Source organism: Doryrhamphus excisus, linkage group LG12 (genome assembly GCF_037039965.1).
Source record: "Doryrhamphus excisus strain RoL-2023G ecotype Guam linkage group LG12, RoL_Dexc_Guam_v1.1, whole genome shotgun sequence".
NCBI lineage: Eukaryota > Metazoa > Chordata > Actinopteri > Syngnathiformes > Syngnathidae > Doryrhamphus > Doryrhamphus excisus.
The window spans coordinates 4,501,427-4,517,652 of NC_136368.1; the positions used below are offsets into that span (position 1 = coordinate 4,501,427).

Sequence of the window (16,226 nt, forward strand, 5' to 3'; positions counted from 1 at the left end):
CACACAGAGATGGCCGAGGGTGGAATCGAACCCTGGTCCACTCGACCGCCATGTTTTTTTTCCAATCACACACATTTGAAAGCCAACGCAGGTGAAAGGAAGTGCTGTGAAAGTGCGGCACACCCCCTCCTGAACCATAACCGGCTTGATGTTCTGGTCAAGGCCAATGACTTCCTGTGTTGACTGCAGTACAGGCTGCACCTTGTTGCTTGGTGTCATAAAGCCAAGCGACCTTGCTGCATGAAAAAGCCAATTGGGGAGGGGGGCGAGGGGCTTATACAGAGCCCCATGAGTGTGTTCCAGGGTGAATGACCCTGCCTTTGAACATGTTTGTTTGAAATTCCCCACAAGTGTGTTAAGGTGGAGCTGTAAAAGCCGGCTTCCAGAGGTTAGAACAGTACTTGCTCTGTGTGGTAAGGAGCAAAACACAAGGGTTCCTCAGTGAGGGCCAACACCACACAGCTGGAATCTTTTAGGCCACAGGCCCTTCCGCATCCATGCAAACAGCTGTGCCACCATGGAACCTCAAAATCTCCTCATTTTCCACAACAGCATCCATCAGTCACTCATACCTGGGCGTGGCTGTGAGAAATTCCCATGGGATTTGGAATACCGGGTATCAAACACCTTTAGATGTCATTCAATGAAGAATGAAGACATGTTGCTTTGCAATGTAGGTTAATGGAGCAGACTGGTGCAACGCTCAGCATATTTCGCAGCCAGCATTGGACTCACCTGGCCTGATTGTGCAACCCGGATTACCAGTGGAAAAGGCTACATTTCGCTGCATGTTCACGACAGCTGCGGCAGATACCGCGCATTGCAAAACATCGTGGTGGTCACTTTGCTTCCCACGAAAGCCAACACAGGATGACGGAACAAACACGCAAGACTTAACCCTAATCTCCTCAAACAAGTTGGATCACTTCCTTCAAGAGCACACGGGACTTGGTTAAATGGATTCTTACCCGTTTTTCCTCCTAGAAAAGCGTCGCTTTTTACTCCGCACCTCTGGATTCCCCCAGCGGATTCAAAGTGTAACATGGGCGTCCCGCGGTGGTCAAAGAACACGGGTCACACTGTCCAGGTGACTTTTAGGTGCTGCTCGGACCGGAGTAGAGACTTTTTGCGGTCGCCATGGCGGAGCCGGGCACAAACGAGATTAGAGCCGAGAGCGAGCGAAGCGGTCGACTCTCTCCCCGGTGCCTTCAGTCCGAATGAAGGCGGTGCAGCGCCGCCACCAGCCCCTTCTGAGGCGCTGAAGATGCTACACTGCCACCTAGTGGAAAAAATTAGGATTACACGACTTCTGAGACAGGAGACTTCAACTCTATGCTAACAGCTGCACGTGCCTTTACAAATCATGGACGACATTTTAATTTCAAATGTCAAACCTTTGTAGTTTTTGGCTGGTGCTAAAGCATGTAGCGTAACATTATCGCCCAATTCTGTTACGGTTATTCAACTTCCCTTCAACTCATTACCACCAATTTTACATTCATTTTTAAAATACATGTTCAAATATACATCATTTACATAACATTTTACGGCGTTTTCGAGTCAAAATAAGCAGAAGTTCAGAATAAATTTTGACTAAAGGCATACAAATGAATGGATGGGTGATTTCAAATATATATAAATATATATATTTCAAATATTTCGAGGAAAAGCGGTAGAAAATGAATGAATGCATAACCACCCAGACCCGGGATGATGATAGGAGGGGACAAATTGGGGACGGCCAATCATACGTTAGCAAGATCTGCAAGAGCCAATCAACGTGCTCGTGGGCTGCCTACAAGGAAACAGCTTCATCTTGAGCAGCCGTTTTCCGCTTGGTCCTAATGCTAGCTTAGCATTGTAGCAAAAAATGAATACTTCTAAAAGTGTCCCCATGTTTTTTTTAATGTACTGCCTGCAGTACACGTAACTCTTAATTAGCAAACATGATATATAAAATTTGGTCTTGTTAATGCTGTATTATGCAAATCTCTTTACTGTTATATTGCATAAAAATATGACTAAAATACTGAATAATACTGACTTAAATAATAATGAATGCCTCAATCTTTGTTAGCTTTCTGTGAAATCTTGTCCATCTCCTGGGAGCTAAGCTTCCCCTGAGAGACCAACATTGGCACAATGGTTCAGAAATGTGAGAAATAACAGTCAATCCCTCGTTCTGAAGCTCCACGATTGAAGATTCTGGTGAGGAATAAGCCTGGAACGACAAGGGAAAAGCTGGGTGATGATGTCAAGGAAAGATGGGAGTAAAGTCAGTCAGGAAACCATGAATAACAAACATTGCTGTAACGGGTTGAGATTCAGAAATGCCTGCAAGGTAACTCTGATTAAGAATGCACTTGTACAGGCCCGTCTAGAATCTGTAGAATCTTGGATAAGAACCTCCTGGCCTCATCATGTTTGGGTCTTCCAGCACAACAATGACCCAAAACATACAGCCAATGCAACAAAGTCTAACTGAAATAGAAGCACATTAAGATACTGGAGTGGCCTATGCAGTTTTCTGACTTTAATCCCACATACGGGACCGTGAGTTGCCAAGTGACAGCCTCAAACACTTCAGGATTTGTAAAATGTAGAGACGAGTAAAAATGTGTGTAACCTTTGTGACTGGCTACTTCACATTTTGCATGGGGATTCAATACTTCGGTCACTCAATTAATGGATCCAATCATACAAATTATGGACTGTCTTAAAGGGATTAAATAGTAATAGTGACACAATATGTATAAATGTGTCAATATAATTTCTTTATTTGGTATGGTACATATCTACATGTCTGCACTATTATGAGGGTTTACTAAAGGCACCAAAGTTTGGTATAATTCACAACCAAGTAAAACAACAGAAACTGTTAAGAGAGCTGGAAAAACAAACATGACAAAATCATGCTTTAAGTAACAAAACTGACATACCTAGCATGTTGTTTTGCATCAGTGTTGAATGACATGTCAACAGCTCCGCATTCAAAAGGCAATCTGCCTGCAGCAGGTAAACAACATCATGAAATAAAAGCAGTCTTCAATGTTATAGACTGCAAAGCAGCAAGAGGTCACTGGAGTTGTAACTAAGAGCGGGTGCTGACGTCTGCATCCCCATCAGGGCGTCCTGTCCCCTGATCTTCAAGGTCACAGATCTGATCTTCCAGCTGTTATTGTCCAGTGGTGAGCGAATGAGTCCAAATATTTGCTCAAATATTCCCAGACAGGCAGTGTCCCTGTGGATCGTCCCAGCTACGGCCACCAGAACCAGACCGTGGGGGGAGGCCAGCACCTTGAGGCCGTGCGGTTCCAGGTTGGGGCTGAGAAGGAGATGCTCTTCCTTGGTCAAAGCCAGGAGACGACAGCTGACAAGCTCAGCACCCAGGAACTCTTCCATTTGTTCACTTCCGGCTCTGAGGAAGAAAATATACCAAAGCCATATACTTACACCAAGGGTTTCCAGACACCGACAAAAATAAAAGGATCACCACTATTCCTTGTTTTTGCCATTTGTGGATTATCGCTCTCACTCTGGGTTGCTGGTGTTGCAAAGCTTTAGAAATGGCTTTATAACCTTGTCCAGACTGATAAATCTCAATTAATCTCAGTTAAAAGGGACTCCTTGTACTCATTTTCAGCCCAACAACACAGAACGCTTTCTAGATCTTCCAGAATCTGCACCTATTCCAGCTGTATTTCATTGGGTTTAATTTATTCCACACATGGCATGCCTGCAGGCACTCCCACTCTGCTGTGATTGGCGCCACTCAGCTTGTACAGCTTGTTACTGGGCACACCCATATGAAGAGGTCCTGCTTACTGTGACATCACAGTGAGCCAGTGTTAGAAATTAAATTAATAATTTCTGAACCATCACAAACTTCTCTCAGAGCTCACTTCCAAATGTGAAAACCTCATTATCTGACATTATTGGCATCATTTACCACTAGAATACAACATTTTGCAAACAAAATGTATTCTAATAAACATTGGCCTCATGTGACCACATTATGGCTATTAATCAATAAACATCAATACAATTGAGCATTTTTTTTAATTAAAGGGTTAAATTTTGATACAACTTTTGTATTGGATATTATTGGATATCATCATTTTTATTCCAGTATATATTGGATGCCGCAATACTGTATCAATGATATGATATAGTATAATTACAATACGGTACCTGGCAATAAGGCAGAGCTTCACATCTGGCCAGAAGTGTTGCGGTCCCCATTCCTGAGGCTGTTGGGCCAGTGATGGATTGTGACTGTTCAACAGCTGAAAGAACCAATGGCAGAACTGCTGGCCAAGGGCTAAAATGTCAATGGTTGCATCATTTTTCACGTCCACGGTCTCCTGGGGTATGTTTGGCAATGACCTCTGCCTGGTGTGATCAGTCGCACCCGGCAAACGTTCTTCAATCGACACCTTAAAAAGCGGACCATCAGTGATCAAGATAATAAAGCCATCTACCCCCAAATAAAACATATCCCTACCTCTGTATTTGACCATAGCTGCAGAGCCCTCTTCACAAGCTGGTGCTTCTCACTACTTGGAGGCATCTTTACACCTTCTTTGGCCAGGTACCTGAATATGACGTCACGGTGGACCTTCTTCCTCCTCAGGAGCTCCTCTGCATTGCTAGTGAAGGAGAGGATTGCCTCTGCCGCCTCTGTGTAAAACATTAAAAGAAGGCTAAGGACCATTATACACTCTATGCATGACAACTTGTCACAATTAGGAGAACAGTTTCAGCTATACACCATCAACAGACTAGGAAGTAAGCCCGTACAGCTTGTAAATAAGTCCAGCATAGTTTGTAGCAAAGTTATGTCGGCTTAAGAAAACATGTAGCTATTTCTCATTATATTGAATGGGCACTGTGACATGCTAGCTAAAGTCCGCCGCCTTGCAATTCATCCAGGAGCCTTCGTTTACCTGTAACGTTCTCTACTACAATCATCTTATTTGTAACGGTGTCACTCAGTGAAAGAAGGTCAGCCTTCGACAATAAATTGAGTATTTTTGTACACCCGTCTCGAGCTGGGCCCGACAGCCCCGCCATCCCTGCCGCAGTCGTAAACTAGCATAACAACAAGAAGGAGAACCGACTCGAAACATGTCCGTGCAGGAATTAGCTTCGGAATAATGGTTCCGCGTTAACGTTTTAACATAACAGGAACGTTAGCGTTTTAGCTGGTAAATGGCTTTCGTATTAGCAAATCAATGTTTTATCAGGTATACTTCCTAGTAAGGGTATTTAAAGGTGGTAGGTAGCGACCCTACTTTTTGCGTGAAATACGAAAAACAAATACGTAAAAATAGCTTAGATACTACATTGCCCTTAAATATGAATTATCCAAAAATGATAAACGGCATAAAGTATATTTAATATTTGTTTCGTCATTCCACGTAAAAATGTGGAGTTTCAAATTTCCGGGGAGCACTTGAACGCGCCAAGAGAGAAGGCAGCTAGCTGCGGCAGCCAGCAGCTCTTTCACTTTACAGTATTGTTCATTTCTGATAGGCTCTGTGTACTTCCGTTGGCTAAATGTAAGATATAACAGATTCCGGTTCTTGCAATTCTAACAATGTACTAATATCTGTGGTTTCAACAAGACCGATATAATCAGCGCTGTCATTTAACAGCTTACATTCCCCGAGCAAACGGAGGATTTGAACACCACAAGGTAACGTAACCATTTCCTTATCCAGGTAATGTCTCTTATCCCGGGAATGACGTCACGCCTTGACTATTTCTGCCACTCATAGTTGTTGTGCAACGACTTTTTAAATGGCTTCATATGTGACTCGGTAAGCTAGCAATGTGCTTTAATAATTGTACAATTATTAAATACAGTAAGTGTTAAGAAACATGAAAACATTTGATGACTGTAAACAAATTTATGGGCCGAGTACTCAAATGTTTTAAATGGCGTATAGCTGCATTATAGCTGCTTTTCACATTAAAAATAGAGAAATCATTGACCTTGTGTGTCTACTGTATAGTCTAAGATAAGCCTAGTTGTAACAGCACACAGAATCCATGACCTCTCCAGCATCCATTAGCATTCCATTTGTGCTGCTGTAGATGGAGGACTTTGAAAGCAGCGACAAGGGCCGGGTGACGGTGTATTCCATCCAAGGCTGCCCACACTGCCTGCAGGCTAAAGCCACGCTGGCTCGCTTGGGAGTACCGTTATACGAGGTGGATGTCGGGAAGCATCCGGAGCTACGGGCGAAGGTGAAGGAGCTGACAGGGCGGAGCACGGTCCCTCAGATCTTCTTTAACAACATTCATATCGGGGGCAACTCGGACCTGCAGAATTTGGTGAGGAGAAAAGAAAACACTTCAAATAAGATGACAGACTTTGACAGACGCAGTTTGTTGACATGTGTGACGTCTTGCAGGCTCCAGAGGAGCTTGACAAGCTGGTTACGATGGTCAAGGAGGAGCCTCTTCCAGCTGATGCTCCGCCGCTACCAGAGAATAACCAGTCAGAGGATGCTGCTTGGGACACAGATCGTGGTGAGTGTAGATTCTTCCTTTATGTTAACATCACCATACAGTCAAACACAGTCTGTTGTGCTACGCTTTATCATAAAACTGCATATTTTGAAGTGGCCTTTTATTGTGGCCATGGTCACTCTCCAGCCAACCCACTGGCCATCTAGACAATTCAGGTCTCCGTCCAGCCTCACAAGGTTCACTTGCACTGGCGTTGATGACGATAACAAAGCTAAACAAAACACAGGTCTTGCACCATATGCTAACATCTTCTCGTGCAACAGCTAGGAGACGTATTACAGATATCAGCCTGTTGGTTATATTGTGAAATAGACTTCCTGGATTACAGGATGCTTATTGCAAAACAGGTAAGCAAAACAGGTCTTCAAGTTAGCAACATGTAACTTAAAATGACTGCTGCTCACACAAGGTAGCAGTGACTTTTTGTACACAAAACAATGAAAAGTACTCTCTTTCCTTAGTACTTTGTACTGCACGGTGTTTACAGAGCTAATGTTGCATAGTCACTTTGTTAAAAGGGTGACCCAACTGGTTAGGAAACAAGTGCAACGTTTGGTCTTTCAACAGTGTCACTGTGTGTGTGTTCGGCTCCTTTTGTAATGAAGTCCATGGCAAGCGATGCAATTTCATATCAAGTACCAACCTGCATGCCTTCACACGGCATTCTTTGGGTGCCATTATGTGTTTACTTGTAATATCACAACCCTAAACTTGTTGAAGGAGGAAGTGTTGGTCTATAGCTTAGCATTTAGCCAGGTTGTCAAGGCAATTTTCCTATCGACGAGGCCAGTGATGTGAAACGCTTTGCAGCGAGGGCCACTTAGTGAAAATGACACAGTGGCCACTTTGATATTTTGTAAAGCAAAAGTGAGAATAAGCGGTAGAAAATGAATGAATGAATGAAAAAAGGTGAGATCTTGCCGTATAAAGAAATATATCGTGGCTTGTTGTACCCCCTGTCAGGGTTTGAGTGTGAGAAAGATGAGCTGGCAGACCTGGTGGGTGACCTTAAAGATGGCAATGTGATTGGCACTAACAGAAGGGGCCTGACCCTATACAAGAAGAGCTTCTCACATGACCAACTGCTTACCTGGCTGCAGAAAGAGAAGGGCATGGGTAAGGAGGATGGGACCAGAGATCCTTCCGGTATTTATAAAAAAAAGTGTAGTGAAATCCACTGTGGCTCTGTGTGTGCCAGCCAAGGCCGAGGCCTTGAACGTTGGTCAGAAATTGTTGGCAGACAAGTACATGGCTATTGCACGAGGCTGCGGGCAGACGGATGCCACTTTTGGAGCTGCCAGCGGGGACACGCTTTACAGGCTGCTGGAGGATGACCCGCATTCGGCTCTCAACGCAGGACAGACCGCAACCTGTAGTCCCATCAAGGGTAGGTCCTTCGTGGACTAGACTGGTGGTGGCCGTTTGCGCACGTTGACCTTTCACTCAAGAGCTTCAGCTTCTGTCCTTTGTCTTTACGCTTGCTTGCTTTTGTGTAAGAAGCTTGTTCTGGGTTGCCAGTTGCTGGTAAGAAAGTTTTGATTGATTAACTATTAGTGCTCATTAGCGCAGGCTAATCCATCAACACTTCATGCTTAGAACTTTGCAGCTTCACTCTATCATAGTTTTCCAAAATATATTAATGACTAAATTATGTTCTTTCGTGGTTGAATACTGCCTATGATCAGCCTAGGATGCACATTTTATCTACTTTATGCCTAAATTAAGCATTTCAAGCATAACATACAACTATAGTACCGACAGTGGACACTAGGTGTCAGTAATGTTACTGTAATGTAAAGCACCAGCTTTGAATGATCTGACAGGCACACTAATCCCTAACACGGGCTCCTGTTGCGGTCGTAACCCACGCGACGAGCTAAAACCCGACCCAGAATCCCCAACGTCACTTCCTGTCCACTTCCCTGACACTGTAAGCGACACACACGACTTATTTATTTTTATTTTATTTTGTCTAGTATATTGGACAAAAGGAGTGTAAAGGTGACTTATTGTTATTTAATGCCCAGAGCGTTCTAGAAATGTAAAAATAAACATCATAAACAGGTTTTTATGCCCTTAACGAATAAAATATTCCATTTATAAATAATGAATCCTGTTTTGTGGAAATTCACTCATCATGATCGAATCTGGAACCGATACCACGGTAAACGAGGGACTACTGTAGAAAAGTTCTACAAAGCTTCTGGAAGTGGAAGTCCAGATTTTCCCTAACATTCCGGAGAACTTCCCACATTTTCAAATGCAAATATTCATAGGTATGGTCATTGTGGAGGCCAAGCAACCTTTACCAAGATGACAAGTTTAATTCTATGTTTTACCACCCAAATCTACTGTGCCTTTTTAATTAAGGTTCCATCAGTGGTGATGGGACCTCCTGTATTTCTGGCTGTGCTTTGTGTTTCTGACTAAAATTTGCTTCAGCCAAACAAGCTAATGTGTGCTACACAGCAATAATGATGACTGCGGCAATGTAAGCATTGTTGGAGGTACGCACTTTCCTCACACGTTTCTTCTTCTGCTCGTTTGTTACACTTACTGTTCTCTACTAATTGGAATCCATATCATGTTATTTACTTTTATGTGTAGTTTAGTACAGGTGGTCCGTAATTTACAATGTTATATGGTTATAAATAAATAGAAACCTATAAATAAATAGGTAAATAAATAAATAGAAATAAACCAAACCACAAACAAACCACAGGGTTTCATTCTTTCATTTATGTATATTATTAATGTATATTATTTGTCATTTTAGGTCAGGAATGTCTGCACTTTTTCCAGCGAGGGCTACAAAACTGCTGTAAAACAACGTTTTGAAATTATTTTATTAATTTTCTAAATATTGAAAACTTTATTTCTAAATAAAAACACATTTTCTGAATATTTTGAATTAATTCCCTTATTCTTTTTCCCCAACTGAATTTTCCAAAAACTTTGTTTTGTCATAATACGTTAAATGTTATAATGTTTAATATTTCATCATTTAAAAAAATATTTAAACTCTATGCTACTAAAAGGCCAAGTTTATTATCGTATATTTGTGACTTTTTTCTAGTATATTTTGACTATTTTTGACTACTCATCTAAAATGACAGTTCTTTATGATTTGATTTCAACTTCCATCATGTAAATTTTCTTCTCATAATTATGGATTTATTATAATAATATTCTGACTTTGGGTAATATTTAGAACTGTTTAACCCAATTTCCCAAAAATTACAACTTCTCATAATATTCCATAATAACTCTACTACTATGATCTTTGCTCATAATATCAACATTATTATTATTATTCTCGTATAATTGTAACTTTTTCTCTTAATGTTTTGACTTTACGGGCCGCATGGTGGGTTAGCGTTAGAATGTAGGCCACACAGCTAGGAGACCCAAGTTCAATTCCACCCTCGGCGATTTATTTCTATGTGGAGTTTGCATGTTCTCCCCGTGCATGCGTAATCTTTAGTTTGTTTTTTTTCCCCTGTCTTTCTCTCAGCGGCGGAGCTCTCCCTGTATTTGCGTGAGCTGATTCTCAAGTTGTTCTCAGATCATCTCTCCGCTGATGGCAAGGTGATGTTCTTCAACATGTACTTTTAGATTTCTATAGTATGTTTAGTATTATTTGTTTATGGGGGGCAGTGCTTGAAAAATAGATATTTTTATGGGCTTACTCGTGAATTTTGTCCATTCTGCCAACATGAAATGTGATTCACTGCACTGCAGGATCTACTGTAACGATATGTGATGGTGTTTTTCATAGTCTGTGGACTACAAAGGCATGTCAGCAAGTCCTGCGTTCGAGCGCTACTGTGAGTTGGCCATTCAGCTGCAGAGAGTGGAGCTGCTGTCGCTGTCCCGAGAGGAGAAGCTGGCCTTCTTCATCAACATCTACAATGCTTTGGTCATCCATGGATATCTACGCTTGGGGGCCCCCACCAACATGTGGCAGAGATACAGAGTAGGACCTGACTCTCGAACAGGGTGTTCTCAAAGTGTGAGGCACAGCAGCTTGAGGGGGAAAAAACGGACATTAAGACTGCGAGTACCCTTGAACCGACCAACCACCATCGAGTTGTGTGTCAGTCATGAACAAACAGGTCAAAAGAACTTTTTTTTGTGAACAGAATGAACAAGGTCATCGCCCTAAAATACCCGTTTAGTCCGTTCAGTTGCAAATGCTTTTTTGGCAGGAGAGTCAGTTCCTTTTGCAGGGCGGGACTGTCTCGCCTCGCTCTGTGGGTGGGTGGGGTTAGCTGACTGAAAGACCGAGTCAGAGAGATTGACTGACACTTGTCGTCCGTTCTTTCATGGCTGACAGTCAGTCATGAATTTAACTAGTTCATATGACCCGTTCATTCATGACCAACTGACTGAAATGACCGGATCTTTTTACTGAATGATCCGGTCCACTGAAATGAACGTTTTTTCCCACCACTAGTGTCGTCTTCATCATATGTACCAACTATGATCAAGATCTCGTGTTGTGGAGCAAATTTACTGACTTTCACAGTTGTGTGGTAAATTGACCGTCAAAATGTGTCGCTATAAACGCCCACATCCTTTAGCGTGGGCGTAATTAGTTTAGTTCGCCTAAAATTGCTGTCAGAGACTAAAATGGCTGACTTCCCATTTGTTTAGGAACATGAGTTCTTGAGGCTTTTCATGTGTCCTGTCACGAAAGATGTCTCCACCAAATTTTGTAACGATCTGTAAAAACGGGTGGAACAGAAAAATCTGCTTTTCAGCAGCGGTAGGAGAGATGAGAAAGTGCCGACTGTGCCGCCACACTTTGGACACACCACAAGCAGGATTCAATGTCACAACACATTTTCTCCTCCACCTCTTGTAGTTCTTCAACTATGTCAGTTACCTGATTGGAGGAGAAGTGTTCACCTTGCAGGATATTGAGAACGGCGTCCTGAGAGGGAACAGGAAAGGCGTGGCGCAGCTCCGAAGACCTTTTTCCAAAACGGATCCCCGACTACAGGTCTGCTCCTGATGACTGAAATCACACAATAGTTTGTTGTTGTTTTTTTGACAGCAGGTAAGCCAGCACGGTGGAATATCAAAGTATCTGTTTTATTGCAATCTAAATAATAATAGTGAATAATAATAATAATAGTGAATGTAAAATTATGAATTGTCTATGCAACATGACTGGTTGTGAAATAGACCAAAAAAAAACATCTTTCCTGCAAACTTTTTCATCGCAGTCAGTTTGATACTGCTCTTCATTCATCATAAATGTGTTTTATTTATTATTTATCCTTATTTCTGATGGGGGGGGCAGAGTGACAGAAGAGAGTCCCCAAACACAACGCAAGACAAAGTCGTCTTGCTCCAGATCAGTTCAGAACAACAGAATGAAAAATGCTACAGTGGAGGTTTAGATTGGAAGATCGCTGATTCGCCCATTGCTCTGTCAATCAAAAAGGGATTCCGACAGAAAGGTCACCATTTGTAAATCATACAGCTCAAATGTACAGCATACTGTTAAAAGGCCCGCCATTTTTACAGGATGATGTCTTTATGCTTCACTGATGAGATTTTGTGTAGCAATTTCGCACTTCGTTCAGTGGTCCGTGAACGCACCACAGTTGTGTTGTCTGGATCCCGATACGTTTTTATGGCATTTTTATAAATTTAAATAAATTTTGTCGCCATTACTCGGTGGTCACACTGCACTTATATCACACTGTTTAGCTCGCTGGCATCTTGCATTACTTCCTGTTCTGTCTACCAGGTGGCTCTACCGGATGCCGAACCATTGATTCATTTCGCCCTGAATTGCGGTGCAAAAGGCTGCCCCCCCATTAAGACCTACACTCCACAGGTATGCACGCTTCTATTCATCGTATTAAAAACATTTAACATTGTTCTAAACACCGTCATCAGGACATTGATGGCCAGTTGCGGACGGCAGCTGAAGCGTTCTTGGAGAATGATGACGCCTGTGTCGTGGATTCCGGGAAAAAGGAAGTTCGACTCAGTCAGATATTCAAATGGTACAAGGCCGACTTTGGGGGCACTGATGAGAAGGTACCAGCACAGACATGTTGTGTTCAGATGACTTTATTTCCATAATAGTTTGACTTTGTCTTGTACCATTATAAGATTTTCCGCAACCTAATTTTCCCAAACATTAAAACTTTATTTGTTGTTTTGTTTGTTTCTCATTGTATTATGAATTATGAAAAAATACTAAATATTTTGACTTTATTCATGTAAATGTAGAGCTGTTTTTCTTTTTTTATTCAAATTTAAAATTTTCTTCTTGTAAATCATCTTCTTCAAATGACGTTATTCACATAATAGTCAAACTTTTTCCCCAACCTAATTTTCATAACTTTAAAAATAACATATTTCCTCAATATTTTAACAGTATGTTACTAAAATCAGTTCATTCTTTTCAGTTCTAAATTTACGACTATTTTTCCCATCAGAATACAACTTCTTTCTCGTATTTTGACTTTTTTTTTTAAGTTCCCAACTATATTTCAACTTTATTTTAACTTTATTAGTAAATATACTGTAACAACTCTTGAATATTTCAACTTTATGCTACTAAAATGGCATTTTCCCTCATAATATTACTTACGTTGTCTTGTTAGATGGGAAAGTTGCAGGCGGAGTTATTATTATTAAAATGCACTTTTCCCACCTTGTGGCCATTCAATTGTGGAGTTGCATCATCACCACTTTTTACCTCTGACGCCAAAAAACCTAATAGAAGTATTTGGCAGATATTCACATTTGAACATTATGCTACTAAAACAATGATTTTCCTCATAATATTACAAAGTTACAAATTTTAATTGTTAGATTAAAGCTCTTGTTCTCTTGAAATTTTGACTTCATCCTTTTACCTCGGATTTTTTTTTCAAAATTTTTTCAAAAGTTTTGTGGCACCCCGGCCACCATTTAGACACACATGCTATAATAATATAACATTTATGACAACTTTTCCACTTGCCTTTGTCCCAGCTGCTGAAGTGGGTGCTGGAGCACATGAGCGACTCCCCCAAGAAGACCAGCTTACAGGGGGTCATCTCTGCCGGGAAGACTAAAGTAAGCTTCCTCCCATACGACTGGAGCTCCAACAGCAGCCACTGAGGACGCACACTCGTCTGCTTCTCCAAGCTGCATACTTTTATGCAAAAAAAAAAAAAAAAAAGCAAAAATCCTACTGGTGGCAGGAGACAGTTTGCACTTTACCGTCTAATTGTACTGCTCTAAAAAACTATTTTTCAGGTGTTTTTGAACAAACCTTGTTCTGCAGCAATATGAGTCATAGAGCAGCATGCATGTTTTTCAACTTTGAAAAAAATCATCTGCATGGTTTGTCATAACGAGCAACTCAGGAGGCTTCCATAATCTTAATTGCACAATTCAACACTTTAGTCATTTCCTTCATAAATCAATAAAGTATCTATGGATATTTTATTAATGCATGTCTCAACTTCAGAAACTCACTTTAAAAAGTCCTCATTCTTCACCCATTCACAGCATTTTAGTTTTTAGTTATTTGTTTCCAGACACGGATAATCTAATCAATTATTTCATTATTAGTGTGAAATGTGGCGACTTATTAGTCATATTGATGATTAATATTGGCTTATAGGCGAGTTATTATGCCCGCTCATGGGGATGTGATGTTTGCGAGCGAGTCGAGCCTTTTGAACGGTTCTTTTTTGTGAACAATGAAAAGCAATTCACAGAAGAATTTCACCTACATGAAGGAGTAGTGTGTATATGCAAGCGCAAGTCGCTTCTCATTGTTCGCTTAAAAGAGCCATTCAGATGACTCGACTCGTTTGTGTACGTCACTAATCCACGCAAGAGAACTCCATGCAAGAATCGTGAGCCAGTGTGGTTTGTTGAATTTTTGACAGAAAACGTCTAAGATTGAAGTACAGGTTTTTTTTTAATTATCTGATTGGAGTCATAGTGTAGTGTGCTTTGTTAAGGTAGTCAGTTTTGCAGGGCAATTCAGTCCTAGTTTGTTTTTGACTCGGTTCTTTTAAACTAATCAACGAGTCACTCTTATACAACTGGGAGTCGGTTGTCATAGATAAACTAAAAGAATGTTCCAAAGACTCAACGTGTTCAGAAACTTTACATTTCTAAGCCACACAAGTGAACTGCAATTTTTTAAGATGCAAGTACAGGTTTCATATGATTCCGGTCCGATCCAAATTGTTTGTTGGAAATTTTTGCTAAAATTTTGCATCGGTTTTCATACACATTGTATGGACAAGTGAGCAAAAAAAAAAAAAAAACGCGTCAGGTGCTTTGCCGTGGCACTCAGTTTCACCAGACAACCTTCGACTTGAACAAGATCTTCAACTTTTTAAAACATTTTTGCCAAATTTTCATACAATGTAACACACGAGTCTGTTTGTACTGTACTGTATTGTTTTGTGGAATCGAGTGCCCAAACAAAACACTCTATGCGCTGCTGTACTGAGTGAAACTGCTTAATAACCTGCCACGGGGCCAAAAAACATTGCGAGTGCTAACAATTTCTACTATTACTACTATTCCAGCTCTCCAGGATGTACGGAAGTTTGACTTAACAATAAGTTCCATCCATTCCCCAATTAGAATTATTTCACATTGTTTTCTGCATAAATACATACTATAATTACACTCTATAAAATGACATTTTTTGTTAATATTTTTGACTATTGGCTGAATTTAATGGATTATTTGGATTTACAGTATTTCCTATGGACCTATTAATAACTGTTAGGAATGGAATATGTTCCCTCTGCTTTGAACAAGACATACCAAAGACTTGTTGATAACAGAGAGAACATATTCCATTCCTAACAGTTATTAATGGGTCCATAGGAAATACTGTAAATCCAAATAATCCATTAAATCCATTAGGAATGTTAGGAATGGAATATGTTCACTCTGTTATCAACAAGTCTTTGGTATGTCGTCTTGTTCAAAGCAGAGGGAACATATTCCATTCCTAACATAACGACTGCATAAAATACAAGTCACAACTTGGAATTGGCTCTGGATGTTGACTTAAAAGAGCCTTTTAAAAGTCTTGTTAACAAACATTACACTCGATGCAACAATGGCGAGTTTGAAGCGCTCTAAGTGGAATAGTACTAGAGTATAAGAGTACTTTTTACACTGATGTAAAAAGAAAGAACATACACGTGAAGTAAATGAATTACATTTCACTTCTTTTTTGGGCAGGGGGAAAGTAGCGATAATTGATTACTTTTTTAAGTAGAAAGACAAACTCTCGGTCATAAGAGTGGTGCTCTTTTGTAGGATTGAGAGTAAATATAAAGCTCCTGGCTCTGCCATTTCTTCTACAAGCACACATGATGCAGTAAAAGTACTTGCATCTACTGCATGTTGCTAACTTGAAATGTTCTTAAGACACATTTCCACTCTTGTCTATGTGAGAATACCTTTTTGGATCGTCTTCAATTTGGTACCTGTCCGTTGTGTAAACTATATCCTTTCTTATTTTAAAGGTTTTCATGACGTTTTAACAGATATTGGCTTCACGCACGAGAGGCGAGAAAAGTACTCTTGCTAATACCGGACCTTGCTAATATAGGAGCTAATCTTACACAAGTGTCCGTGTAAGCTAATGTCAACTTACCTGATATGTTTACTCTGGTAGCAACAAAGTTCTAAAG

General features: G+C 40.7%; 3 protein-coding genes across 3 annotated transcripts in view; 1 reads left to right on the plus strand and 2 right to left on the minus strand.

Annotated features, from left to right (window-relative positions):
• Positions 1–1,225, minus strand: part of LOC131135385 (FERM, ARHGEF and pleckstrin domain-containing protein 1) — a 56,752-nt gene extending 55,527 nt beyond the window's left edge. The window contains exon 1 of the mRNA XM_058081137.2: positions 969–1,225. The gene's annotated coding sequence lies outside the window, so the exon portion shown is untranslated. The remainder of the gene's footprint in view (positions 1–968) is intronic.
• Positions 1,226–2,751: 1,526 nt separating this feature from the next.
• lg12h3orf38 (linkage group 12 C3orf38 homolog) lies at positions 2,752–5,229 on the minus strand. The gene is made up of 4 exons (XM_058081142.2): positions 4,947–5,229; positions 4,505–4,680; positions 4,192–4,436; positions 2,752–3,418 (listed from the first exon to the last, which is right to left on the minus strand). Exons 1-4 carry the CDS (start codon positions 5,071–5,073, stop codon positions 3,052–3,054), a joined length of 915 nt encoding a protein of 304 aa, XP_057937125.2. The 5' UTR covers positions 5,074–5,229; the 3' UTR covers positions 2,752–3,051.
• Positions 5,230–5,442: 213 nt separating this feature from the next.
• On the plus strand, positions 5,443–15,305 carry LOC131135386 (uncharacterized). Its single transcript, XM_058081138.2, has 12 exons — positions 5,443–5,561; positions 5,658–5,698; positions 6,100–6,339; positions 6,420–6,537; positions 7,501–7,653; positions 7,736–7,924; positions 10,052–10,125; positions 10,316–10,513; positions 11,405–11,542; positions 12,299–12,388; positions 12,451–12,594; positions 13,540–15,305. Exons 3-12 carry the CDS (start codon positions 6,100–6,102, stop codon positions 13,666–13,668), a joined length of 1,473 nt encoding a protein of 490 aa, XP_057937121.2. The 5' UTR covers positions 5,443–5,561; positions 5,658–5,698; the 3' UTR covers positions 13,669–15,305.
• The last annotated feature ends 921 nt before the right edge of the window (positions 15,306–16,226 follow it).